This window comes from Plecotus auritus, assembly GCF_963455305.1.
Source record: "Plecotus auritus genome assembly, chromosome: 3".
Lineage (NCBI taxonomy): Eukaryota > Metazoa > Chordata > Mammalia > Chiroptera > Vespertilionidae > Plecotus > Plecotus auritus.
In genome coordinates, this window is record NC_137772.1 from 225,832,067 (window position 1) to 225,858,148 (window position 26,082).

Below are 26,082 nucleotides of genomic sequence, written 5' to 3' on the forward strand. Positions count from 1 at the left end.
GAGTCAGCCCCGCTCCAGGCCATGGCCCACCCGCAGCCTGGCCGCCTCAGCTCTCCGTGCAGGTCCAGCCCCGCCAGTGGCCCTCGCTGGGTGGGGCAGGTCCCGAGGCACCTGGAAGGTGTGACTCAAGGTCCCACCTGGGACCTGGGCCAGGTGCGAGGAGGGGGATGGGGTGGGGACATCAGGCAGTGCCAGCGGAGAGGGGCCGGGCCGGGCCGGGAGGGCAGTGGCTGGCGCTCAGCATGGCTGCGCCCCAGGGTCGACGTGGACTCCACACTCGCGCATCGTCTTTGATCCCAGCTTTATTGGAGCCGCTGCTCCCCCCGGGAGGCGGACACAGCCCGTCAGAAGCCCACCGGCTCTCCTGAGCGGGCCCCGCAGGGACACGCCGCGCCCGGGTCACCCGCCCCTGCCCGGGCCACACTGACCCCTCACCCCCGCGGAGGGCCCCGCTGACAGCTGGGGGAGGCCCGGGACAGTGCGCACGACTCCTGGCGATTCCTGGCGCCAGGGCCCGAGAGTCTGTTTCAAGCAGAAGGAGGAGCCTGTCTCGGGGGGCAGCAGCCCCCCCCCAGTACCCAGTGTAGGTCACAATAATTTAAGACACTATAGACATCTCAACACTATATAACAACATAAGTTAACCAGGTGCCTCGGCAGAGGGCAGCGGCCGTGGACGTGGGGGTCCTGGGGCCCGTGGGGCGGGGCGGGGTGGGGCGGGTGGGGAGGGACGTGAGCCTGGAGGGTCCCAGGACAGCAGCTAAGGGGGTGTCCTGGCATTGTTGGGGGCACACGGGGTGGACGCCAGGCCCAGACAGTGACACTCGCCCCAGGCTAATGTCCAGCCCACGTGGCCGGTCAGCCGCCTGAGGACGCATTTCCACGGGTATCTACGGGAAAAGACCCTAAGTTCGGGGCGGGGTGTGTGGGCAATGGAGGCGCACCAGCCGTCACCACACACCAAGTTTCCCAGCAGTCACCTCTGCGGCTCTGGCTCCCCGGGAGGTGGGAGCGTCGGCAGAGGACACGCCTGCCTGAGACCCCGGTTTCTCGTCTCTCCCGTCCCCCACGTGGATTAGAATGAGCCAACCCCCTCCGCTTCCCGTCTCCCAGGTTTCAGGGTGCGTGGACTTCAAGGGAGGGCCTGCATGGTGCGGGGTTGGGGGGAGACGGGAGGGGATGTGTCAGGTGGGGCCTTAGCACAGGGTCGCCTGGACCCAAGCTTTCTCCACATCAGGGTCAGGGTGAAAGGCCAGGATGGGCAAGGACAAACCCTCAAAGGCATCTCTGGGGGTGCAGAGCCCGATGAGGCAGCGGGGAGGGGTGCAACGGATTTCTCAAGGCCTGGGGGCCGCCTCACGCCAGCCTAGGTGTCCCCAGAGCTTGTCCTCTGGGGCCAGGAGCCATGGGCTGTGGGTCAGGACACCCAAGCCACGGCAGGCACCCCCACTCAGGTCCTGGGGCCTCTGGCTAGTGCTGGGCCTCAGTGTCCCCATCTGTCCAATGAGGCCAACACCCTGAAGACTCCCGGCCCCCCCACACCCCGTCAGCGCTGGCCTGGGGTCCCGCTGGCTCCGGGGTGCGAGGGGCTCTGTAAACTGTGAGGCGCCAGGCTGGTGAGGGCTGGGGGGCCACAGCCCTGGGGAGGGATCAGCCTGAACCGGATCTGGGGGACAGTTTGATCGGTTTGGTGGGGTTTTCTAAAACCTTTCTAAGAGCGGGGAGCAGAGGTCCCTGTGCAGGGGCTGCCCTCAGGGGTCCTCTGGGGCCATGCTGGTCACCAAGCCCCTGCCCGCTCACCCGGGGACCGAGCGCACACAGCCACCTGTCCCGGGGCAGAGCCAGGCGGGGCCTAGGAGGGGAACCGGGGCAGAGGGCGTGCGCTACCCAGGGTGCGGAGTGAGGACCGGCTGGCCCCTGTGCCGAGCCCTCTTCTGGTTCTATGAAAACATAAATAACCTGTCCACGTCTGCCCAGCCACTCCAGGGTCCCGCAGCTGACGTGGCCTGAGACAGTCACACGTGGGGCCGGCCGGCGTGGCCTGTCCGTGCTCACCCCCCCAGGCGGGGCGGGGGACACGCAGAGTCCTGTCGTCTCTTTGCTTTCCGGGGACACGTGTGTCCTCGAGGCTCACTTTCCCGGAGAAAAGAAAGGAAAAGGAATCGCTGGGTCTGGCGAGGACCGGGCTGGGCCGCGGGCACTGTTCTGCCACAGGAAGTGACGGGACGGGCAGGAGGGGCCGCAGGACGGGGAGAGGGTGCTGGGCCCGGGGGGTTCCTCCTGCGTCTGGAGCCCCGCCGTCCGCAGCCACCGCTGCCCAGCTGGCCGCACGGGGCCGGGAGGGCGGGAGCCCGTGCGCAGACGGGGCGGGCGCGGGCCGTCACTTGCAGGTGAAGACCTCGGTGCGCTCGCTGCAGGTGTTGCACTTGACGAAGCAGCACCAGTGGAACTTGCAGTTGCACTGCCACACCCTGGTGTACTGGTGCGTGTTGTAGCCGCGGCCGCAGCACATGGTGTCGCAGCCGTCGGCGCCCGGCGAGGTGCGGTTGCACAGGCGGCCCTGCGTGCCCACGCTGCCCGTGGCCGCGTCCTCCTCGCAGTAGTTGGGCGACTTCTCGATGTACACCAGGTCCGTCTCCATGGGCTTCTGGTAGCTGCGCAGCTGCTTGATGCGCAGGAAGGTGGGCTGCCGCAGGCGGCTGGCGCGCACCACCTCCACCTGCACGGCCGCGTTGTACTTCTCCTTGAGCAGGTGGCCCACCTCGCGGAACTTGGGCAGCGTGGTCCAGCAGGTCCTGGTGGTGCAGGAGCCCGACACGCCGTGGCACTTGCACTCCAGCTTCATGCGCTCCTCCAGGACCTGCGGGGCCGAGGGCAGGGCTGAGCGGCCGGCGGGAGCTCCCCTCCACCCGGGGCACCCCTCCACCCGGAGCTCCCCTCCACCTAGGGCTCCCCTCCGCCCTCCCCTCCACCCAGAGCACTCCTCCACCGGAGCACCCCTCCACCCGGGGCAGCCCTCCACCCAGGGCACCCCTCCACCCGGGGCACCCCTCCACCCAGGGCACCCCTCCACCCGGGGCACCCCTCCACCCAGGGCACCCCTCCACCCGGGGCAGCCCTCCACCCAGGGCTCCCCTCTACCCGGAGCTCCCCTCCACCCGGGGCTCCCCTCCACCCGGGGCAGCCCTCCACCCAGGGCACCCCTCCGCCCAGGGCTCCCCTCCACCCAGGGCTCCCCTCCGCCCAGGGCTCCCCTCCACCCAGGGCTCCCCTCCGCCCAGGGCTCCCCTCCGCCCAGGGCTCCCCTCCACCAGAGCACCCCTCCACCTAGGGCTCCCCTCCACCCGGCGCACCCCTCCACCCAGGGCTCCCTTCCACCGGAGCACCCCTCCACCCAGAGCACCCCTCCACCCAGAACACCCCTCCACCCGGAGCTCCCCTCCACCCGGAGCTCCCCTCCACCCGGAGCACCCCTCCACCCGGAGCTCCCCTCCACCCGGAGCACCCCTCCACCCGGGGCACCCCTCCACCCAGAACACCCCTCCACCCGGGGCACCCCTCCACCCAGAACACCCCTCCACCCGGGGCACCCCTCCACCCGGGGCACCCCTCCACCCGGGGCACCCCTCTGCCCAGAGCTCCCCTCCACCCAGGTCCCCCAGCCTCCAGCCCTAGCGGAGCCAGCTCCCCCACTCTCCCCGCTGTGTCACCCGAGTCAGTGTCTCCTCCCTGAGCCTCAGTCCCCTCACCGCTAAAGGGGGCTGCTGACTGCCCTGCAGAGCACAGCCTAACGAGGGGCCGTGAGCATATTCGGAACTCGGCGGAGCTGGGCCCACGTTTGTCAGAAGGGCCTCACGGATTCTCCCCGCAGCCCCTCGGGGAGCTGGGGTCGATGGCCGCGGGGAAACGGAGGCCTGGCGTGCGTGAGGGGCTTGTTGCGGTCATAGGGCAGCAGGGGTGGAGCCGGGCTGGGGGTGGGTGCCGCACGGTGGCACCAGGCCCAGCGACAGCGGGGGCTTCATTGGTGGGGATCCCGGCCCATCTCCCCTCCCTGCCCTCCTGCCAGGGTTGGGCTGGCGTGCCATCGGTTCTGTGCCCTGCAAGCCGTGTGCGTGGGGGGCTCCCCGCACCCCGTTTGCTGGGGTGGGGGGGCGGGGTGAGCGGGTCAGTGAGGCGAGGCATGCCGTCTGCTGGGACGTTGTTCCTCCTCCCGGCTCTGAGCCGCGTGAGGGTGCAGCCGTGTGCTTCCCGGGGCCTCCGCCCTGGCCCCCGAGGGCCGGTTCCCAGAGCCAGCCCTGACCCCAGCTACACATTTACCCGGATCGAAGGGGCCTGCCAGCGCGCTGATTGAGGATGCGAATCATTAGCCCACGCTGCAGGGGCCATTTGTCAGCTGTCCCCGCCCAGCCTCCCTTCCGCCTCAGCCCAGAGGAAGCTGGCTGCCCTCTGCCCCGGCCGGAACCCCAGCCCTGGCCAGGACCCCAGCCCTGCCCAGGACCCCAGCCCTGCCCAGGACCCCAGCCCTGCCCAGGACCCCAGCCCTGCCCAGAACCCCAGCCCTGCCCAGGACCCCAGCCCTGCCCAGAACCCCAGCCCTGCCCAGGACCCCAGCCCTGCCCAGAACCCCAGCCCTGCCCAGGACCCCAGCCCTGCCCAGAACCCCAGCCCTGCCCAGGACCCCAGCCCTGCCCAGAACCCCAGCCCTGCCCAGGACCCCAGCCCTGCCCAGAACCCCAGCCCTGCCCAGGACCCCAGCCCTGCCCAGGACCCCAGCCCTGCCCAGAACCCCAGCCCTGCCCAGAACCCCAGTCCTGCCCAGGACCCCAGCCCTGCCCAGAACCCCAGCCCTGCCCAGGACCCCAGCCCTGCCCAGAACCCCAGTCCTCACCCAGAACCCCAGCCCTGCCCAGGACCCCAGCCCTGCCCAGAACCCCAGTCCTCACCCAGAACCCCAGCCCTGCCCAGAACCCCAGTCCTGCCCAGGACCCCAGCCCTGCCCAGGACCCCAGCCCTGCCCAGAACCCCAGCCCTGCCCAGAACCCCAGTCCTGCCCAGGACCCCAGCCCTGCCCAGAACCCCAGCCCTGCCCAGGACCCCAGCCCTGCCCAGGACCCCAGCCCTGCCCAGGACCCCAGCCCTCGTCCAGAACCCCAGCCCTGCCCAGGACCCCAGCCCTGCCCAGAGGAGGAGGTCCACAGGGAGTGCAGGAATGCAAAGGGGCGAGAGGGGCAGCCCACAGAGCCCGCCGCTGCCCCATCTCCCTTCCTGCCCGGGCAGCCTGGGGCCTGGACCTCGGCAAGGACGTCGGTCCCGGGCTCATGGTCAGTGTGGGGAACGGAAGGAAACGGACACACAAAAGCACAAAGTGCAGGGGCTGTGGGAGCCTCCGCCTGCCCCGGGCCAGGGTGCCAGCCGGGGGCCTTCCTGGAGGAGGCGGTACGCGCACTGCGTGTCTACGGAGATCGTTAGGTGAAGAGGAGGTGTGCGCGAGGGGGGTGCAGCACCAGCTGTCCTCGTCACTGCAGAGGGAATATTTGGCCCAAATGAGCATCGTGTGTGTGTGTGTGTGTGTGTGTGTGTGTGTGTGTGTGTGTGTGTGTGTCTGGCGAGGCCAGCGGCCTGGAGCTTGGGGGTGGGGCCCGCTGCTCCTGCGTGGATGACACCCTGGGCATATTCAGACCTGGGACTGCAGGGCCATGGGGTGTCGGGGTCCAGGGCACAGGCCAGAAGCCGGGTCTGAGGGTCTGGGTCAAGGGCGGCACCCTGGTGGGACCCCTTTCCCAGGGGAAAGCACCCCTGGGCCTCCTCTCGGCCTCCTGCCCCCACCCACCCATGTCTCCTTCTCCTGCTCCCTCCTCACCCTCTCCATGTTCATCTTTGCGCTCCCCTCTCCTCAAAGCCCCTTCTTCCATCACTGGCCCGCCCAGGCCTGGGTGTTCGCCTGCCCTGGCCACTGCCCACTGTGCCTGCCCCTCGGCCAGGGGCTGCCCATCGGACGCCCTCTCAGGACCCCTCGCCTGGGCGCCGCCCACCCCAGGCTGCTGCGCAGGGATGCCTCCTCAGTCGTCCGTGAGGGCCAGAGACCGGGCTGGGGTGCCCACACTGGAGGCTGTGCCGGCCGGCTGGTCCCAGCTCAGCCGCCCCCTGCGTGTCCAGTTTGGCTGAACAGCTGCCCCCCTCTCTGTGCCACCTGCCCTAACCCCTTCCCTCCGTCCCATCTTCCTGTCAGCATCAAGGCCACAAGGCCCGGCCCCTCCCCCCGCCCGGGGACCCTGTGTGGCAGGACCAGGGGCCGCCCGCAGATGGAGCCGATTGGCAGCTGTTTGCAGAGCGAGGGGCCGCATCCTCGCTTGGCTGGGTCCCCCGCGCCCGAGCCTCTCCTGGGAAGTGATCACAGGATTGAAGAATGTGCCGTTTCCGTCTCCAGTGCCCTCGAGATAAGAGCGACAGCGGAGGTGGCGCCAGCCCCGCTGCCCGGAGACCACCCGGGTGGGTGCGGAGTGACCCGCTGTACCCAGGAGAGCCGGGGACTGAGCGGGGCCCTCCCCCAGCCTCGGTGCCCCCACCGCCCGGTGGTGTGGAGGTGACGGGGCTCCAGGAAAGAGCTGACTTGGGGGTTCTTTCTGGAGTAAGGGGTGCCCCCACTGTGGGAACAGATTTCAGGAATGGCCAGGTTAGGGGAATCACAGGTGGGGCACCGATGTCCAGCGGAAGAGGGGGTGAGCAGGTAGGTCTCCACACTCCGCCTGTCTGCCCCTGGCCCACAGGGGTGTGGGGGACCACGTGCCAGCCGAGGGCGGGCTGCAGAGTGGCCCCCCTCAAACACACACCCACTAGGACCTCAGATCGTGATCTTATTTGAAAACTGGGACTACGCAGATCGGTGAGACCAGAGACCATTCTGGACCAGGGTCGGCCCTACGTCTGAGGACACGTCCTAACAAGAGACAGAAGAGGAGACACGGGGGGCGGGGGGAGTGGGGCACGTGCAGACGAGGCAGAGCCTGGATGCTGGGGCCACAAGCCAGGAGCACCTGGCGTCCCCAGGGCAGGAAGGGGCGGGAAGGGGCGGGAAGGGGCGGGAAGGGGCGGGAAGGGGCAGGAAGGGGCAGGAAGGGGCAGGAAGGGACGGGAAGGGGCGGGAAGGGGCGGGAAGGGGCCGGAAGGGGCAGGAAGGGGCAGGAAGGGGCAGGAAGGGGCAGGAAGGGACGGGAAGGGGCGGGAAGGGGCAGGAAGGGGCCGGAAGGGGCAGGAAGGGGCCGGAAGGGGCAGGAAGGGGCAGGAAGGGGCAGGAAGGGGCAGGAAGGACCCTCCCCTGGAGCCCTCCGCGGGACCACGCCCCGCCCACTCCCAGCTCCAGCCTGGGAGAGAACGGGTTTCTGTCGCTTTAAGCCCCCCCAAGGGCTCAGAGCAGCTTTGGGGGGGCAGCGGGCAGGGGGACATGGTGCACTATGCCCACCATGCAGATGAGGAGACAGGCTCGGAAGAGGGACGGGTGAGCCAGGGACAGCGCAGGCACCGAGTCCTGACCTGACCGCTAACCACTGACAGCCCTTTCCTGCGGCCGCTCTGTCCCCGACGCTCGAACTGCTGACCCCTCCCCTGACAATCTTTTCTCCTCAGTTCACAGCTTCACCCCAGCGCACCCCCACATGCTGGCCCTCCTCCATCCGCATGCCCCTTGCCGGGACCCTGCCCCAGCCTCCTGGCTCTCCTACCCCATCGCACCCCACCCCCCACCCCGGGCCCAATCCTGCCTGCCTCCTGCCCAAGGCCGTCCACCCCTGTCCGTCTCCGAGCACCCCAAGTGCCGTGCCATGGGTTCACACGGGCCTCGGAGCCCAACCAGACACGACCCTGGCCCTCGAGCTGCTCGGCCCCACTCTCCCTCAAGGGTCTGCAGTGGCACCTGTGCCCAGGGGGCCAGCATCCGGCCTGGCTGTCAGCCCTCCACCAGGCCTGCTCAGCCTGCCAGGCTCCTGGGCCGCCCAAAGCCCTCGGCTGGGCTGGAGGCCAGGCTGCACTGCACGCGTGACCGTCTCCTGCGCTGGTCCCTCCGCGGGCTCCCTTCCCCACGTCTCCGCCGCTCGCTCAGCCACCTCCCCACGGAGCAGTGGCCGGGGCGCGGGCCTCGGGGCCACGGTCAGCTCTGCGGCTCCCTTGGGCCCCACTGCTCTCCCGTGTAAAGGGGTAAAGGAGGGACAGTGAGACCTTCTTCCCAGGAGTGTGGGAAGCCCCCACTCCGGGCCCAGCCGCTGCAGAGGCTCAGGGGAGGTGGTCCACTGCGGGCCCAGCTATGCCTCCTGCCCCTCCCTCCCTCCCCCCCCCGGCCCCCCGCCGGCTCCCAATGCCTCCGGGTAAGCGAATCGCCTCCCTCGGCCCCCCAGGCACCGATCTCCATCTGCCTGTGCACAGAGCAGCGATTTTCAAGCAGCGCATCGCAAGAATGTGTAAAACGTGCAGTCACTGACTGGTCAGCGGCTCTGACCTCTCTTCCCTTAGGTTGTCAAGTGAAAAACTGACAACAGCCAACACAATAGCCATCCGGTGTGAACGAATGAAAACTATACCTATTTGGTATGTTAGATCAGCAAAACAGTAATGCATGTTTTTGGCGTGCCGAGGAATTTCTGTAATGAGCTTATGCGCCGTGAGATGATAAAGGCCGACAATCTCTGGCCTAGAGAATGTGCTTACACACGGTCTGTGAGCTCCCTGGAGGCAACCCGTGTCACTCACTCCTTCCTTTACGTGTTCGTTTGACCAGAATTTAATAACCTCAACAGAAAAAGCCAAACCCTTGGCCTGGCGTTCAAGGCCTGTTCTGGGCTGGCCCTGCTTGCCCGCCCTTCCTGCTCCCGCAAGCATGAGTCCTTTGCAGCTTCACCCCCTTTCCGGCCCCACCCCCACCCCCCGGTGCCACCTCCTTCTGCCTCTGCATCTCAACTCTGGTGTGTCCTTCAGGCTCTGGTCGCCGCCTCCAGGAAGCTTCTGCTCGCCTCCCGCTGGTCCCCAGGGCTCCCGGGGACCCTGAGTGTGCCTTCTGCTCCGCTCAGGTGCACCCTGTTGGTGCGGGGGCACTTCCCTGGCTAGGGTCACATCTTACTCCTCCCTGTCCCCGTGTCCAACCCAGCCCTGGCACAGAGGAACGGCAAGGAGCGTTGGTTGAGTGAATGAGTGAGCGGCCAGTGGCCTCCAGGGTGGTCCCTGGGGGGTAATTTCAACTCCTTGCCTGGAAAGGCAAGTCTGCCCGTGCCTGCAGCGCCCCTCAGGCCTGGCGCCCTGGGTGCAGCCGGGGCTGGGAATCAGACCCACAGAGGCGTTCTGCTCCGCTGCCTGCCCTATCTCTGGCCATCTTGCCGCCACGGTGGCCGCTCCTCCCGGCCCAGTATCTGGGGCCCGCATCTCCCCGAGGCAGGACTGGGCCCGTGCTGACCTCTTCCCCAGTGTGTCCCTCCTGAATGTCCTCCATTATCCGCCTCACACTGCGTCCACCCTGTGCACAAGTGCCTCCCCCCCCCACCACCCCCCCCCCCGCCCCTGCTTGGGCCCACCCTCCCCAGGCTGCTCCTCCCTGAGGGAACACCCCTTCCTTAGGTCTCTCAGGGCAAACTGAGCCAAAGACTGCCTCCTCTGAGAAGCCTTTCCTGGTATCCGGTATGCCGGCATGACCCCCCTGGGACCAGCGCAGGGTCATGGGACTGTCGCCTGGGGGCCTGCCCCACCCCGGGGTCCCCAGGCAGGCCCCGCTCCCATTCTGCGTGGACACAGGGTCCCTGTCTCACCCTCCTCCCAGGGCTCCCTGCGGGGAGGAGGTGCAGGCACATCCCTTCATCACGCCCAGCCTCAGTTTTCACACCTCGGGAATGGGAACAGCGGGGTGCGTCTCTCAGAGGTGCTGGGAGGATCGCGGGTGACTGTTCTGCCCCGCACCGCCCACACCGCACCGTCAGGGTCCAGGCTTCCAGCTCCCGTCTCCAGGAGGGGCGCCCAACGCTGGGGAGGTCAAGGCCCGGTGACCTAGCGGCCCCGCCTGCTGCCAGCCCCGCCCCCGCCACGCCCCTCGCGTCTCCCTGCCCCGCCCCCGGCCCCGCCCCGCCTGCCGCCAGCCCCGCCCCTCGCCCCGCCCCGCCCCTGGCCCCGCCCCTCGCGCCCTACCTTCCTGCCCGCCTCGTTGTTGTGCAGGTTCATGAGGCGCCGTGCGTTCTTCTTGATCTCGCGCGCGTCCACGAAGCGCCGGGAGAAGTCGATGCCGTAGCGCACGTCGGCCGAGCAGCCGCCCCACTTCCAGCCCTCCGCCTGGTTGTAGTAGCCCTGCTTCTCGCGGTCGCAGCCGCAGTTGCTCAGGTTCCCCTGGCTGCAGGCGGCCGTGACCGCGTGCGCCACGCCGGCCGCGGTGATGGCGTAGGTGAAGGCGGCCTCACGGCTCCCTGCGGAGGGGGGGAGGAGGGGGACGGGCAGACACGTGAGGCCCGCGGGGCTCCCCCGCCCGCCGGTGCGCTCCGGGGACCCAGGCGCCCAGCGCGCCCTCTCGGAGCCCCTGACTCAGCGGGCGGAGGGCACGGCCCGGGCTGCCGCTGCACTGGAGCCCTCCGCCCGCCGCGCCACCAGCTCCACCTGCTCGGGAGACACTGCGCGGCCTGTCCTGTCCCGAGAGCCCGGGGCGCAGTTCCCCCAACGTGGGCGGCGCCTGTCACAGGTGTGGGGCCCGGCCTCTGCACCCCCCCCCGGCCCCCACTGCTGGCGCTGCTCCTCAGGGACCAGTCACAGCTGCAGACCCCGTGGGCTCCCCAGCAGGACCCACGCAGCCCAGAGCCACGCGGCCTCTGTCCCCGCCTCTCTCTCTGTGACCACCAGTCACCAGGCCTCCTGTGTCCCCTTCTGCACCCCGGCCTGCCGCGGGGCCTGAACTGACCGGACGTGGGTGCCGGGCCTCCCTCACCCCAGCCACCGTCCGGGTGGGCCCAGGGGGCAGGCCCGGGCACCTCCGCCCACACCTCCGCAGCTCTCCCCTGCCTGAGCTGGGCAGGGAAGGCCACAGCCCAAACCCGAAGTCTGTGCCCATCCTCCAAGCCCAGTGCCCACCCCCACGGCCTCCGTCCATCAGAACGACGCCCTTTCCAGTGCTGCTCACATACCCTGGGGGTTACCTGGTCTTTTGGGGGGAATTCCCCCTCCTTCCTGCCCAAATCCTACCCCTTCCAAAACCCGTTCCCATGCCTCCTCCTGGCAGCCCTCCCAGGGCACCGTGGCAGATCTGACCCGCTCGGCTCTCCACACTGTCCGCCTCGTTAGCCCCACCGCACCGCGGGGACTTCCTGGCTACAACGGGGTCCGAGGCCCCTGAGAGGAACCGGTCCAGCTCTAGTTCTTTATTTTCCACGGCCCCTGGGCAAGCCCTGTGCACCCCACCATCCTGGCCCGTCTCTTGGCCCCCTGTCCCCGTGCCCATGCCCAGAGGCCCATGTGGGCCCCAGCCCGGCGCTGCGGGCACAGGGCTCAGTGGTGCTGCCGGGACCAAAGGCCCACGCCGATGGATGAGCCGGAACCCCAATGCCTGGTGAAGCGGTAACGGGGCAGGGCCGGCTTCCATCTCTGGAGGAACAGCCAGGGAACCCGCGACCCCGGCCGTCCACAAGCCGGTACCTGTGTCCCTGACTGCCACCGGGCCCTCTGCTCACCTGGCTGCTGTCCCTGCTGCTGGGGGACCCTCCAGACGGAAGGAGGTTAAGGGTCCAGTCAGGTCCATCCCATAAACGCCCATGAGCACTGACTGTATGCCCAGCCCGTGCTTGGCGCTCGCTGTGCGCTCTGGGGTCTACCTCCTCACCCACTACCCGCCCGGGGGCTCACTTAGATGGGGTCCCCGTTCTCCTGGGGGGGCTCAACCTTGGTGAAGTCCTTGTTCCCTGGGGGCGCTTCCCTCCCAGCCAGGTCAGAGCATGGCCACCCAGGGACCAGCTAACCACAGGGGCTCTGCTCCCCGCTCCTTCACCAACCATCCTTCAGCACAGGGCATGGCTCCGAGGTGCCCAGTCCCTGTGCCATCAAGGCTGGCTGACCAGGGACTCCCAGACAGACACAGGGACAAGGGAACACGGGAATCGGCCTCCCCGGCTCCAAATTAGGCCACTACGCCCGAAGGGAAGTCCGCTGGGTGTGGCGTGGCTATTAAACTCCTTGCCTATGTTGCCCACGCCCAGCAGAGCCTGCCGACAAGCGGTCACGGGACACACAGGCAGGAGTGATCAGCCAGGTGGGGGGCCCGGGAAGGAGGTGACTATGGGACTGTGCAAGGAGGGGCCACGGGGAGGCATGGAACCTCCAAGGATGCCTGACCTGCCTCGGTGGAGGTGGAGTCTGGGGAGGCTTCCTGGAGGAGGTGACTCCTTAAAGTTTAACAAGAAGCACGTGTGAACTCCCTGTGAGCGCGTGTGGTATCCGAGTGCGTGTATACATGTATAGTGTGTGCACGCGTGGTGTGTCGGTGTGTGCGCACATTCCTGGCCCCGGCAGGAGCCAAGGCGCAGAGGTGTGACAGTTTGGTGCTGAGGCTGCAGAGGTATGAGATCAAGAGTAACAAGGAAAGAGGTGGTTGAGGTCCGGGGAGCCTGCCTGCGGTAGGCCAGAGACACCCTGTGAAGCAGGCGGCACTGTGCGGGGCTGGGTTGGACGCGGTGCACTCAGAATCGAGAGCTCACGGCCACACGAGGGGTGGGCGTTCCGGAACTGGTTAGAGAGGTCAGCAGAGCTGTGCGGGCCGGGTGGCCATTGCTGTCACTCAGCAGCTGCCCCGCATCCCAGCATCCCTCTGACCCTTCACACACGGGCAGCTTCCCTACCGTCCCCATCTCACAGGTGCGCGCTGCGCAGAGGTACAGGCTGTGGAACGGTTAGGGGCTGAAGCAGGATCCGAATGTAGGCCGTGGCATCAAAGCCCAGAGAAGCAGCGGGAGGGGCTGGGGGCTGGGGCGCGGGTCCCTGGAGGCCCTCCTGTCCCCGGCGTGCAGCCGCGAGCGGAGGGGACGCTACGTTTGGACAGCCTGGATCTTGGGGGGCAGAGGGGAAGGGGGGGAGGGAATAGCAGCTAGCCAGCAGGTGCACGCTGGGTTGGGGTTTGGGGGAGCTCAGGGAGACCCAGTCGGCTTCAGAGGGGGCATGACACAAGCTAGGCACCCAGTGAGGGGGGGGGAGGGCGGGCAGAGAAATCGCAGACGGTTGCGCAATCCTGCCAAGAGGCCAGCCAGGCGGGGGGAGTGGAAGTCCTGCCAGAGGGAGGAGGTGGACCTGGACCCTGCCTGACCCTCTTCTTCCCTCCCCCGCCCCCGCCCCTGCCCCCAGGAGCCCATGGGGCCTCCTCCTAAGCCCCGGGCAGGCCTGCTGACTGTGCCTGCGGAGGGCGTGCCGGGATCTCCCCCATCCTTCGCTGAGCGCCTGCTCCCACCTGGCCAAGCCCAGACCCGGCTCAGACTCGGTTACTCATCGGTTACTCACCGGGCCGCCACTCCCGCTAATTCCTTTTTTATTTGGTTTTAATGAGCCAAGCCCTCTTGTCTCACCATGGAGACAAGGGGAGGGGGCGTGGAGGGAGTCCTCGTTAGGGGAGAGCCCAGGAGGCTGGCCCTAGGTCCCGGACCCGTGCGCCCGCACGCTGTACACTCACCCTGTTTAATTCTCACCGCAGCCCCGGGGCAGACCTGGACACAGGCTCGGGGCCCTCGGAGCTTGCCCGGGTCAGTGTGCCCGGCGTGGAGCTAGGAGGGTCCCTCCCCCAATCACACGGGGGGGGAGGTACCCAGGCTGCTGCCCCGGGGGGAGCGGGCACGAGGGCCTAGGAAGCCCCTCAAACCCTGGGCCTTGCTCAGCAGCTGTCTGGCCCCCTGGCCTCTGAGATGACCTCGAGCCCCGACGGCCGGACCCCGCCGGACCCCGCCCACCGCTGCCTGCAGCCCAGCTTGGCCACATGGACAGCTGGCCCACCTGTGGCAGGTTGGCGGCCACCAGGGTGCACCCCTCTCGTCCAACAGACCACCCGGCTGGGCCCTGCCACCGGCCCTGGGGGACGCTGGCCCCCTCCCTGCCGGGGTGCCTGCCACTGCCCACCGGCTCGCCAGGCTCTGCACACGGCTGGGCCGGCCCCTGCTCCTGGCAGCCCCGTTGGAATGAGGTGCCCAGGGGCTCAGGTGGTGGGCAGGGTCCACCTCTGACCCTTTAGTGCACCCCCAACTCAATGTTTCCCGTACCCCAAACACAAGCAGGGCTGGGCTGGGGGCTACACTCACCACCTCCTTCTATCCCCACGACGGCCCAGGGGACGGACCCTCCTGACGAGCCCACGTCACAGGGGGGAGGGGGGACACTGAGGCTGGGGGCCGCAATGGTTTGCTCCAGGCGGCAGTGGCGACAGGTGCCACAGGTGTGTCTGCTGACGGGGTGGGGAGTTGGCGGAAGGCAGCATGGTGGTCTGTTTGGGGCCAGAGCTGTCCTGGGGGTGCACGTTGGTCTCAGGAGGCCTCAGAGCACATGTGCGTGTGGCCCCGTGGAGGCCGCACACCCTCCCTGAGCCTGTGACCCATCGGCCAAGTAGGGCTGGAGATCCTCACCCCAGCCCACAGCCCCGGGGCAGCGCTGAGGACAAACATGGGCACCCCTCACCCTCACCAAGTGGGAAGCAGGGCAGGGCGGACCGGGGACGGGCAGGGCGGACCGGGGACGGCCAGGCACCACGCTGGGCCCCCGGGGCAGGCCTGGCACCCTCTGTGCTCACCCGAGCCCCGGCCGCCCCTCCACACATCGGGACATCAGAACAGCAGAGCCCTCAGCCTTACCACGGCCTTGGGGTAAACCGAGGCTACCTGGCCACTCGGACCATCCAGCCCGCCCTCTCTTTCCTGTGGGCCATTCAGAATCAGCCCTCGCTGCCCCGATGGGCTCCAGGCCCAGAGGGAGCAGACCTGGCCCGCCCTGCCCCAGCCCTCGGTGATGCCAGCCGGACCCGCTCCCGGGGAGAGGGGCCTATCCTTCCCGTCACCCCCTCACCCTGAGGACGCCGGGGACCAGGCCGACCTCTCTGAGCGGGTGCCGGTGGGGACAGCGGGGGCCTGGGCAGAACAGAGCCCATTGCCCTCCCCGGGCAGAGCTGTGCCCACCCCCATGCCAGGGGCTCCCGCACTGTCCACTCAGAGCTCCTTCCACTTCCTAGCCCCTACGCCCAGAGGGGCACACGCTGCCCGAGGTCACACAGCAGCTCAGGAAGTGGGGGGAGCCTAGGCCTGATACTCCAGAATGACTCAGGTTTGGGGTCACACATGTTCCCAGAGAGGGGGCTCAGAGGCCGGAACCTCAAATTCAAGTCCAGAACCTACAACTGGCCAGTTGGGTGACCTCGGACCGACAAAGAGGCCTTTCCGTGCCTCCGTTTCCCCACCTGCAAAACGAGGGTGCCGGCCCTGATCCGGCCAAGTCACGTGGCAGGCGGGCCCAGCACAGAGGGTGGCTGAACGGAACATCATGCCCGCACGGGACACACACCACACGGGCTCTCCGCGAGTGTGCACACGTTTGGGCATTCGTGTGTGTAAACCGCTACACGAGTCCCCATGCTCATGTCCCGGGCATGTAGCTGGGCTCACCCACGAATGTGGCTCCCGAGAGTGTGCGCTGGCGTGCGCCCCATGGGCCTGCCCGTGCTGTGGCCACAGTTCCGTTCACCCTGCGTCCCTGTCGAGCTGTCTTGCCCTTAGTTTTAAAAAAGAAAAGAAAGTTGGCCTCTTCCATAATTCAGCCACAAAAAAGCACATAACCCAGTTAAAACTAGGAAAAGGATCCGAACAGACCTTTCTCCAAAGAGAGGTACCAACAGCAGTGAGCACGTGAGGAGATGCTCAGCATCATCAGCCCTCGGGGAAATACAAATGAAAACCCCCACCGGCCGGCGGGGCTCAGCGGCTGAGCATCGACCTATGAACCAGGAGGTCAGGGTTTGATTCCCGGTCAGGGCGCGTGCCCGGGTTGCAGGCTCCATCCCCAGAGTGGGGTGTGCAGGAGGCGGCCGATCCAGGAGTCTCCCGTCGTGGATGTTTCTCTCTCTCTTCCTCTCCCTTCCCCTCTGAAGTCAATATAAATACGTATTTTTTAAAAACCACCGTGAGAGAGCATGCACCCCTGCTGCGTGGCTGAAACGGACAGGCAGCGAGCCGCGGTGGCGAGGCGGTGGCGGGGGGATTGGGACCTCCGCTCACTGCCGGGGCAGCCACACGCTGCAGCCACTGCGGAGCCGCTCAGCAGGTCCTCAGACGCTAAGCATCGTTCCCGAATGACCCAGCAACCCCTCCTCGGTACATTCCCCAGAGAAATGACACACGTGTCCACACAACACGCTCCCAGCAGCATCAGCCACCACAGCCCAGGGTGGAAACATCCCCAACGTCCATCAACAGAAGAATGGACAAAGGAGCTGTGGCCCGTCCACACCGCGGAACGCTGCTCGGCCACGAAGAGGAAGGGACCTGCGCCAGGCTGTGCCAGGTGGGCCTGGCACACACACCCGGCGAGAGCTGCCGGGCAAAGACCACGTGTGCGTGATCCCATTCCCACGGAAGGTCGGGGCGGGCAGGCCCCCGGGGACAGACAGCAGGTGGGTGTGGCCACGGGCTGGGGGTGCAGAGCTGCTTTGGAACGAGATGAAAAGGTTCCAATGTGGACTGTGGTGCCGGCTGCACCCTGAATGCACGCCACGCCACGCCACTGGGTGCACACGGGAAATGGGTGACGTGTGTGATATCTCCACAGAGCTGTGATAAGACAGAGCACCTGATGTCTTAGGGGACTGCATATAGCTTGTCCTACTCGCTTTAAACCCTCACGGGCCCCCCCACCCCTCGCAGTTAGGGTGCTCGGCTCAGAGGAGGCAGGCGACTAGCCCGAGGTCACGTGGCAAGCCAACCACACAGCAGGGATCTGACCCGGGACCCCAACGTCTGTGCACAGACGCCTCACCACGCGCCAGGACAGGGAAACCTCGCGGCCCCGCCACCCACCTCCTGCCCAGGCCTGGGCTCAGCCTGCCGGGGGAGCCCTGGAGCCGTGCGCCCTCGCCCCTTCCTTTCCTCGCTCCCTCTGCGACCGTCCGATGTCTCCGCAGCACCAGTACCGCCCTCCCTCCCAACCAAGCCCCAGAGTCTGGGGGTGAGGCCCTCAGCCCCACCCATCCCCGAGCCTAAGACCAAGCACGCAGCAGGCAAGACCCACTGCAGCCCGGGGGTGGGCCGGGAGGCGTTCGCAGAGGCCCGGGGCACGCTCAGCCCACGGAGGGGTCACGGGCAGGGTGGCTGGAGGGACTGGGGCAGAGGACGGCCAGGAGGAGGGCCCCTCCCAGGAAGGGATGCTGAAGCGGGTCCTGAACGCTGAGAGAAGCGCAGGTGCGGGGAACAGTGTTCATTCAGGCAGAGGGAACAGCAGTGCTAAGGCCCTGCAGAGAGAATGAGCTAGGTACCCACTCACGGCTGCCCAAACATGTGCGCAGTACGGAGAGCCCGTGTGTGGTATGTGTCTCGCGTGTGGGCATGAAGCTCAGTTCACCATCTGTGCAGGGAGCAGTGGGAGCGGAGCCCCAGGAGGATCTTAGACGTTACCCCACGAAGGTGAGGAGCCCTGGAGGGGCTGCTGTGACTGACACTGAAATGGACCCTCGGGCTGAGGGTGGGCCTGGTGGAAGCAGAGACCCCTGGGAGGCTGGGACAAGGGTCAAGGGAAGAAGTGCTGGCAGCCTGCCTGGAGGAGGAGGCCAGGCGTGAGACAGTGGACGGCTGAGAGGGGAGGGGAAGGCGGGCCCAGGTGGGCTCCTGGTGACACTGGCCCAGTCCTTTGCTCCCCAGGCCTGTTTCCCAGGAAGTGGGGGGCCAGCCTAGAAGTGGGGTGCAGTACCCTCCCCCGTCCACACGCAGCGCACAGGTGGCGAGGGGGCCCGGAGGCCAGGAGACAGCCCAGGCAGCTGCTGGTGTTACCGGGCCAAGCAAGTACGGTGGCCAAGTCCAGGTGTGGGCCCAGGAGCTGGCAGAGAAGCCCAGGGACCCGGGGCGGGGCCAGCAAGCCCTTTGGCTGCCCACACCCCCACCCGGCCCCATGGCCTCAGCCTTGCACTGCCTCCCAGCACACACGGGGCTCAGGCTGGGGGCTCCGGGGTGAAGCTGGGGGGTGGGGGCAGGGTCAGTGGGGGGCAGGTGAGTCCAGAGATGCCTCAGGCCTAGCGAGGCCCCAAGTCCCCATTTGTGCCCTTGAAGCACCGCTGCCTGGAGCCCTGGGCCACTCTGCCCAGCGACGGCCGAGCCGGCTGTTTCTCCGCCCGCTAAGGGGCATCGCAGCGAGCCAGTGAGCCGCGCAGGGCTCCGGCCTCGGGTGTGCAGGGGAGGAGCGATGGCTGCTGTGACTCCGCCGAGCAGGCCTAACCCGGGCCAGGGCAGCGAGGGCAGGGGAGGCCACGCTAGTGCTGTGCATGCTCGTGTGTGTGCGTGTGTCTGTGTGTGTGTGCATGCGTGCATGTCTCTGGGCGTGTCTCTGTGTGCGTGTGCGTGCGTGCATGTCTCTGGGCGTGTCTCTGTGTGTGTGTCTGTGCATGTGTCTCTGTGTGTATGTGTCTCTGTGTGCATGTGTGTGTCTGTGTGTGTGTCTCTGTGTGTGTGTCTGTGCATGTGTCTCTGTGTGTGTGTCTGTGTGTGCATGTGTGTGTGTCTCTGTGTCTGTGTGTGCGTGTCTATGTGTGTGCGTCTGGGTGTGTGCATGTGTCTGTGTGTGTCTGTATGTGTCTGTGTGTGCGCGTGTGTCTGTGTGTGTGCGTCTGTGTGTTTGCATGTGTCTGTGTGTGTGCGTGTCTGTGTGTGCCTGTGTGTGCGCGTGTGTCTGTGTGTGTGCGTGTGTCTCTGTGTGTGTCTGTGTGTGTCTGTGTGTGTGTGTCTATGTGTGTGTGTGTGTCTGTGCATGTGTCTATGTGTGTCTATGTGTGTGTGTGTGCGTGCGTGCATGTCTCTGTGCGTGTCTCTGTGTGTGTGTGTGCGTGCGTGCATGTCTCTGTGCGTGTCTCTGTGTGTGTGTGTGCGTGCGTGCATGTCTCTGTGCGTGTCTCTGTGTGTGTGTGTCTCTCTCTGTGTGTGTCTGTGTGTGCGTCTCTGTGCATCTGTGTGTGTGCATGTGTCTGTGTGTGTGCATGTCTGTGTGTGCGTGTCTGTGTGTGTCTGTGCATGTGTCTCTGAGTGTATGTGTCTCTGTGTTCATGTGTGTGTCTGTGTGTGTCTCTGTGTGTGTGTCTGTGCATGTGTCTCTGTGTGTGTGTCTGTGTGTGTGTCTGTGTGTGCGTGTGTGTGTGTCTCTGTGTCTGTGTGTGTGTGTCTATGTGTGTGCGTCTGGGTGGGTGTGTGTGTCTCTGTGTGTGTCTGTATGTGTCTGTGTGTGCGCGTGTCTCTGTGTGTGCGTCTGTGTGTTTGCATGTGTATGTGTGTGTGCGTCTCTGTGTGTGTGTGTGCGTGTCTATGTGTGTCTATGTGTGTGTGTGTCTGTGCATGTGTCTATGTGTGTCTATGTGTGTGTGTGTGTGTGTCTGTGCATGTGTCTATGTGTGTCTATGTGTGTGTGTGTGTGTGTGTGTGTGTGTGCTGCCAGCCTCTGTCCTTCCCTCTCGGTGTCTGACTTTCCCTACGTCCCTCTGACCCCCTGTCCCTGTCTGCATCCCCGCCCCGGCCCCACCCGCCCAGCGGGGCTGAGTCAGTGTCTCCACGCTGAGCCCAGCCCAGCCCGTTGTCATAAACAGAGCAGGCAGAGCTCCCGCCAGGCCCCAACACGCCGGCCGCCCGCGCCCCGGGCCTTTGTTCTGACCCAGCGAGGCCCTCACACGCGCAGCCCTGCAGGTGGGTCGCGCTCCAGCCGGGCATGGGGAGCGCCCGCCCCGGAGTGGGCAGAGCTGGCCCCAGGCCACATGGCGAGGGGTGACCTGGACCGGAACCCCGGGGCCAGGGCCTGAGCTGGGCCACGTCCAGGAGCCCCACCCTGCCCCGGTTCCTGTTCGGGGGTCAGCCTCGGGCAGCCTGCCCTCCTGACCGCCCGCATCTGGTCTCTCAGCAGAAGCTGCCACCGCCTGTGGGGGGACAGGCCCCGGCCCGGCAGGCCAGGGCCAGAGCTGGACCTCGGGGGTCACACCTCAGCTCTCCCCGATATGCCCGGGGCGGGCACTGGGCCCTCGTGCGCCTCCGTGCCCCCGCCTGTGATGTGTGCACGGTGGGGCCGGAGCGAGCGACGCTGCTGGAAGTGGGCGGTGGCTGCAGGCACAGAAATGACCCTCCCGAAAGCGGTGGCCGCAGGCGTGGGGCTCGGAGATGGCTGTGGCCAGGGCTGGGCCAGGCCAAGGGGACCTCAGCCCAGGTCTTCAGACCCCCATCGTGGAACCCCTCGCGGAACCCTGGGGTGGGCACTGGAGCGGTGAGGGCCTTCCCGCCTCCATTCTGGGGAGAGGGCCCCAGTCCTGGCGGAGACTGGGCCCAGCCTCGGCCCCTGGCCCGGATGGGGAGACCGAGGCCCAGAGAGAGCCAGGCCGTGCGTTGGGAGTGGGCAGCTGGCCAGGCGGGCTGCCTCCCTGGCAGGGCCCTCTCCCCTCCTGGGCCACCCCCGCCACAGCCTATCCTGCCTGCTGGGGCCCGGCCAGCGAGGGTGGAAATTCCCTCCCTGGACCAGGTCCAGGTGGCCTCCGAGGGCCACGTGAGCGGGGCAGCCACGCCCCGCCCGGCACCCAGCTGGCCAGAGGCTCGCTGACCTTCGGGCTCCTGCACCCCCGTGGGAAGGCCATGGGCACCTCAGAGCCGCCCCCTCCAGTGCAGGATGGCCCCAGGCCGCACGGCGAGGGGCGACGTGGACTGGAACCCAGGGCTGTGTCCTGAGTTGGGCTCTGTCCTGTCCGGGAGCCTCCACCCTGCCCCGGGCCCCTGGGAGGGGACAGCACCCGGCCTCCCCGACCTCACCGCGCCCTGAGGCAGGAGTGGGCTCGAACTGCTCGTGCCCGCCCGGGACGTCCCCCTGACGGACATTTGAGCCCAGCTGTCCCTGGTGTCCTGGCTGCTGGACCCCGAGCCTCACAGACGTCTCTGTGCTGCCTCAGGCCGCGACCCCAGGCCGGGGTGGGGTCAGGAGTGACCGGGCAGACAGGACAAAGACCTGCTTCCCTCAGACCCCGGGCCTGAGCCCCGTCTGCCCCCCTGGGGACCCCGAGCCCTGGCGACACCTCTCGCCTCTCCCAGGCCTGGCACAGAGCGGGCACCCCTGCACAGGCTGCCCAGGGACAGGGCTGCCCAGGAAGCAGCTGGCCAGCGACCTCCGCCCACAGCGGAGCTGGAGGAAGTCTGGGGGAGAGTCAGGTCAGGGTTCAAACCTCCGCCCCCATGGCCAGGTGGCAGCTCCTGACCCCGCCGGCAGCGGGCGGCCCTGGCAGGCCCCTGCAGAGCCCGTGGCGGCCACGCCAGGTGGAAACGCCAGGGGAACGTCACTCAGCAGCACATGTTTAGCCATCTAGCCAACAGCACCGTGCCCCCGGTCAGCAATGAGGTTATTAAAGAGCTATTTCACTTGCCTTTTCTCTTTCAAAGTCTCCGAATCTTAGCCTCGTGCATGGTCCAGTTTGCACGTGCCACGTCGCAGTGCGCCTGGAGCCCTGGCCCTCCTGGGGACCCGGGCAGGACCCCTGGCACAGGAGGCGCCCGGGACCTGGGTCGCCCCTCTTTCCCAGGGCCCCTGCCCCCAGCCCTGCCTCTCGGAGCCACTCTGCGACCTCGGGCTGTCCAGGAACCCCGTGCCTCAGGGGTGGGGGGCTCGGTACCCCGGAGGGTCTAGATCTCTTGTGATGCGCTGCGCCGGCTTTGAGGAGCTTTGCTGCGCCCCTACAGTGTGTGGCTGCGGGGCTCAGGGCTGGCTCCCAACGCAAACTCGGCCACGGAGCCAACGGGACGGAGACGGCGGCGGGGCGGCCACGTGAGCCGGGATTAGGGTGGCCCCTATGCCTGGTCATGTCTGAGTGCCACATGACGGGCGGGACGCAGTGTCCCATGGCCGCTGGGGTGGGCTCGGAGCCCGCACAGGTGGGTCCCCAGGGCTCCGGCGGGGGCGGGCAGTCCTCCCACGCCTGCCAGGCCGGCCAGCACTCACACCCGCCACAGCGCTCCTGCCCTGCCCCCTCCTCCGGCCTCGGGTCTCCGCACCCTCCCGCTCCCCCTCCTGCTTCGGGTTCCTGGGTAATACCAGCGGCTCTCTGGCCCCTGGGCCTTGGCGCATCCTGTCCCCCCCTCCACCTGGAGCCCCCTTCCCTGTGCTCACCCAGGCCCCTCCGGTCCGCCCTCGGGTCTCCCCTAACTTGCCGCCCTGTCCAGGAAGCCCTGGCCACAGTCCTGAATGGAAGACGAGGCCCGTTAGCAATGTCCCGCCCTGCTCGGGGGCCCTGGAATACGAGCTTCACCCCCAGTTCTTGTCCATTCTTCCCCTCCCCTACTTCACGAAGACAGTTGAGTTGGGGACACATTCACCCCAGTGTGCACGCACACACACACGCACACACACATGCACACACGCGCGTGCACACGCACACACACACTCGTTTTCAGAAGAGACAGGTCAGGCGGGGCCTGGGCCACTGCCCCTTCAGTAGGTGAGGAGGGGCCTGTGGGCACAGGGCGGCCCAGGCAGGAGGGACCGTGGGCAGCGGCTGGAGGGGGCGAGTGGGGCCTCACTCCGCGAAGGGCCAGACCACGGGCAGCCGGGAGCCCAGGCGAAGCCAGCGCAGGCGCCACCAGGAAGCTGAGCTCCTAGGGAGCAGTGAGGCCCACCCCCCCGCCCCCTGGAGGCACAGGTGCTGGAAAAGGGGCTGGACCTCCGCACAGGGACTGGCGTGCCGCTCGCTCTCAGGGGTTCCTTCCGTTCTCAGGCATGGCCCAAGGTCACAGGCAAGGCCCGAGGGGGCCGTCCCCCCACCCAGGCCGTTCCCCCTCTTGGGGCCAATCATTAATTGTCGCCGCTTGAGTGGTTGCTCCCACAGTGCCCGCGGCTGCCTGCCAGCTCATGGCCCGGCTCCCGTCTCGTGCCCGGACGCCCGCATGCCTCTGACAAGGACTGGCCTGGCCCCTCGGCCCCTCTCCCTGCTCGGGACGCCCAGCCGGGGCCCCGGAGGAGAGAGGCGCTGCCCAGGCCGTCACAGCACCCAGCCCGCCGCCTGCAGAGCTCAGCCCAGCTCCGGCGCCAGGCCCTCTGGGGAGGATGCCGGCGGAGGCCTGGCCTGGGCAGGAGAGCCCCCAGCCCGGGCAGAGTGCAGGGCGGGCTCGGGGCAGGTGCTGGGCTGACCTGGGGCTGAGAGCAGGCAGATGGGCAGGCGGATGGGCAGGTGGAAGTGACTACGGCCTGGCTGTGGGCATGGAAGGGTCAGGCGGGGGTGGAAAAGCGGAGCCCCTGGGGGAGTCAGCAGAGCAGGGGGGAAGGGTGGCCCAAGAGGAGGGGAGCGGCTGGTACGCTGGGGAGAGGGGAGGGAGCAGGGGTGACACAGGCAGGGCTACTCAGACGCCAAGCGGAGGAGCTGCCTGTGTCCTGGGCAATAGGGAGCCACTGCAGGTTGTGGAGGAGGGGAGTCACATGGCATGGCTGGGGCTAGGGAAGGCAGGAGGAGGTCCTGACAGCTGCCCGGGGAGGCCCAGAGAGGCAGGCCCTGTGGTGGCCAGGGGGCAGGGGGCAGAGGTGGACAGAGGGGTAACCAGGTTACCGCGGAGACGACTGGGTGGGCTGGCCAGGGGGGCAGGGTGGGGGGAGGCTGGGCGTGGGGACGTACGCGGCAGGATGCTGAGCGTGCCGAGCCAGAGGTCCCGTGGTCGGCTTGCTGCGCCGTCCACAGGCTGCGGCCATGGGGTGTCCCCGGGGAGCGCAGACTGGAGCAGGGCCCAGAAGGAGCGGAGACACAGAGGAAGCGGCGAGGGGACCCAGCCAAGGAGGAGGGGTCACTCAGCCACACAGAGGTCCCACGGCCTGGCCTCGAGCGGTGGGAGCAAGAGGAGGTGAGGCATGGGGGCGGGGTGGGCAGCTCGGCCGAAAGGTTTGCCTCTGGAGGCTCATCGAAGGGGGGCTCTTAGGGGGCTCCCCAGAAGCAGAGCCCGAGACGCGGACACTGCAGGAGCTCAGGGCAGGAGGACACCGAGCAGCCCCCCCTGGAGGCAGCCGGACCCTATTACCCCCTCACCCCTGCTTCAGCCCGTCCTTGGCTGCGGCTGCCCCTCCTGCGGCCAGAGCTGCGGACCCTCCCAGACCCCCGCTGGGCCAAGGCCTGGGCTCCAAGAAGGACAGGGGAGCCGAGAGCCGCGTCCTCACACAGGTGCCTGGCCGGGGACGGGTCACTGGTGCAGGCCAACGCCACTCGGGCTCGGCGGCCACTCGGGCTCAGGCGGCCACTCGGGCTCGGCGGCCACTCGGGCTCGGCGGCCACAGGCACCGGCGTTGACCAAGGCACCGAATGTGAACCCCCCGCCTGGGCCCGGCCCCAAGAACAGGCTCAGCGGGGCCAGGGCTCTGTCACCCCAGCGGGTGACCCCAGCCCTCGGCCAGGCCACGAGACCACGCCCACTGCCCGCCGGCACAGCGAGGCACCGAGGGTTCCAGAAAGGAGGCTGGATCTGAACCCAGCTCCGCGAGGCAAACCTGCAGCCGTGGCGGCGACCTCGCGCTGCTGGGGCCCCGGCGTCCTCGGCTGGGCCGTGGGGGTGCTCGCAGCTGCCTCCCAGCCCCGAGCCCCCGGGCCAGGGCCAGGCAGGCAGTGGGCACCTGCACCGCGCTGGATGGGCGGGCAGCCCCCCCTCCCCAGCTGGCACCTGGAGGGCGGAGCTGCACTTGGGTGGTGGGGCCCCAGGGAGGGGCGGGGCCCCCTTCCCGGCTATGCCAGGTGCCACCCACAGGCTGCTCACCGCAAAGGGGCCCCTGGGGGCTCTTCCCTGCGCCACCCCAGCCCGTGCCCGGCGTTCCAAGCCCTGCGGAGCTCTGGCCTGGCCCGGGTCCCAGCAGCTGTGGCGCTTGGCTCTCTGGGACCGGAAAGACATGCTGTGCCCACACGTTCCCAGGCCCACCTGTGCCCTCAGGCTGGGGTCTGGGAGAAAAAGGTGCCCTGCATGCCCAGCGCTGCACCCCAAGGTACCCCTTTCCCTCCCCCCGACCCTCACGATGGCGGGGGGTGCTGTGGGACGGTGCCCACCTCCCTCTGTCAGCAGCGGTGTCTGGGGCACCGACTGCGCAGACACGAGGAGAGGCCCGGGGCCCGGCAGAGGACATTTCACAGATGAGGACACGGACACCCTGAGCAGCCTGAGAGGCAGCAGGTCACACGGCGGTTCTGATCCAGGTCAGACACTGGAAGTCGCACTCTCCCTCTCAGCCCCTGGCTGGGCCTCAGTCTCGTTGCCGGTAAAATGGGCACGATGGGGCTCCCAGGGCTGGGAGGACACGGAGACGCAGCGGCACCGCCGGCAGAGATCATGCCGCCCCTGCTCCTGAGCTGCCCCGCCCAGGGAATCGGAGGAGCACCCCTCCCCCCGCCCCCCCGAAGTCCTGACTCCACCTGCACACCCCCCACCCTGCCTCCCGCCCTCGGATGCCTCCCAGGCACGTGTGATCACATGTGACCACGTTTCCCTCTGCCTGAAATCCCTTCCACGCTCGGGGCCGTGGCACGTTCACACCACGGCTCCTGTGGGCTGGGCCCCTTTCACACCAAGCCCCGCAGCCCCACGTGGGATCCACAACTGTCACCCCATCTCCGGAAACAGCGCTGCAGACCAGGGCGGGGGGGGGGGGAGATGGAGGTCCTGGGCACACACAGCCGCCCAGCAGCAGGGCGCACCTCCAACCACTGCCCCACACTGCCCGCCACCAGCCTGCCCGGCTCATGTCCATGCCAGGATGACGTCCCCCAGCCCCCAGCCCAGCGCGAGGACCCTCATCCACTCCCACAGGCTGGCTCCCGGCAACGCCTCCCTCGTCCCAGATGTGGCAGAGTCCCTGGGGGGCAGGCCCGGTCTGGGTCTCCCT

At 67.8% G+C, this 26,082-nt stretch overlaps 1 protein-coding gene across 2 annotated transcripts in view; it reads right to left on the reverse strand.

Annotated features, from left to right (window-relative positions):
• Positions 1 to 301: 301 nt before the first annotated feature.
• WNT7B (Wnt family member 7B) overlaps positions 302 to 26,082 on the reverse strand; it is a 50,706-nt gene continuing 24,925 nt past the window's right edge. For both annotated transcript variants that reach the window (XM_080659448.1, XM_080659447.1), the window contains exons 3-4: positions 10,159 to 10,430; positions 302 to 2,860 (exon numbers count right to left, since the gene is read on the reverse strand). In XM_080659448.1, the coding sequence (XP_080515574.1) occupies positions 2,381 to 2,860; positions 10,159 to 10,430 (752 nt within the window). In that variant the 3' untranslated portion in view covers positions 302 to 2,380. The remainder of the gene's footprint in view (positions 2,861 to 10,158; positions 10,431 to 26,082) is intronic.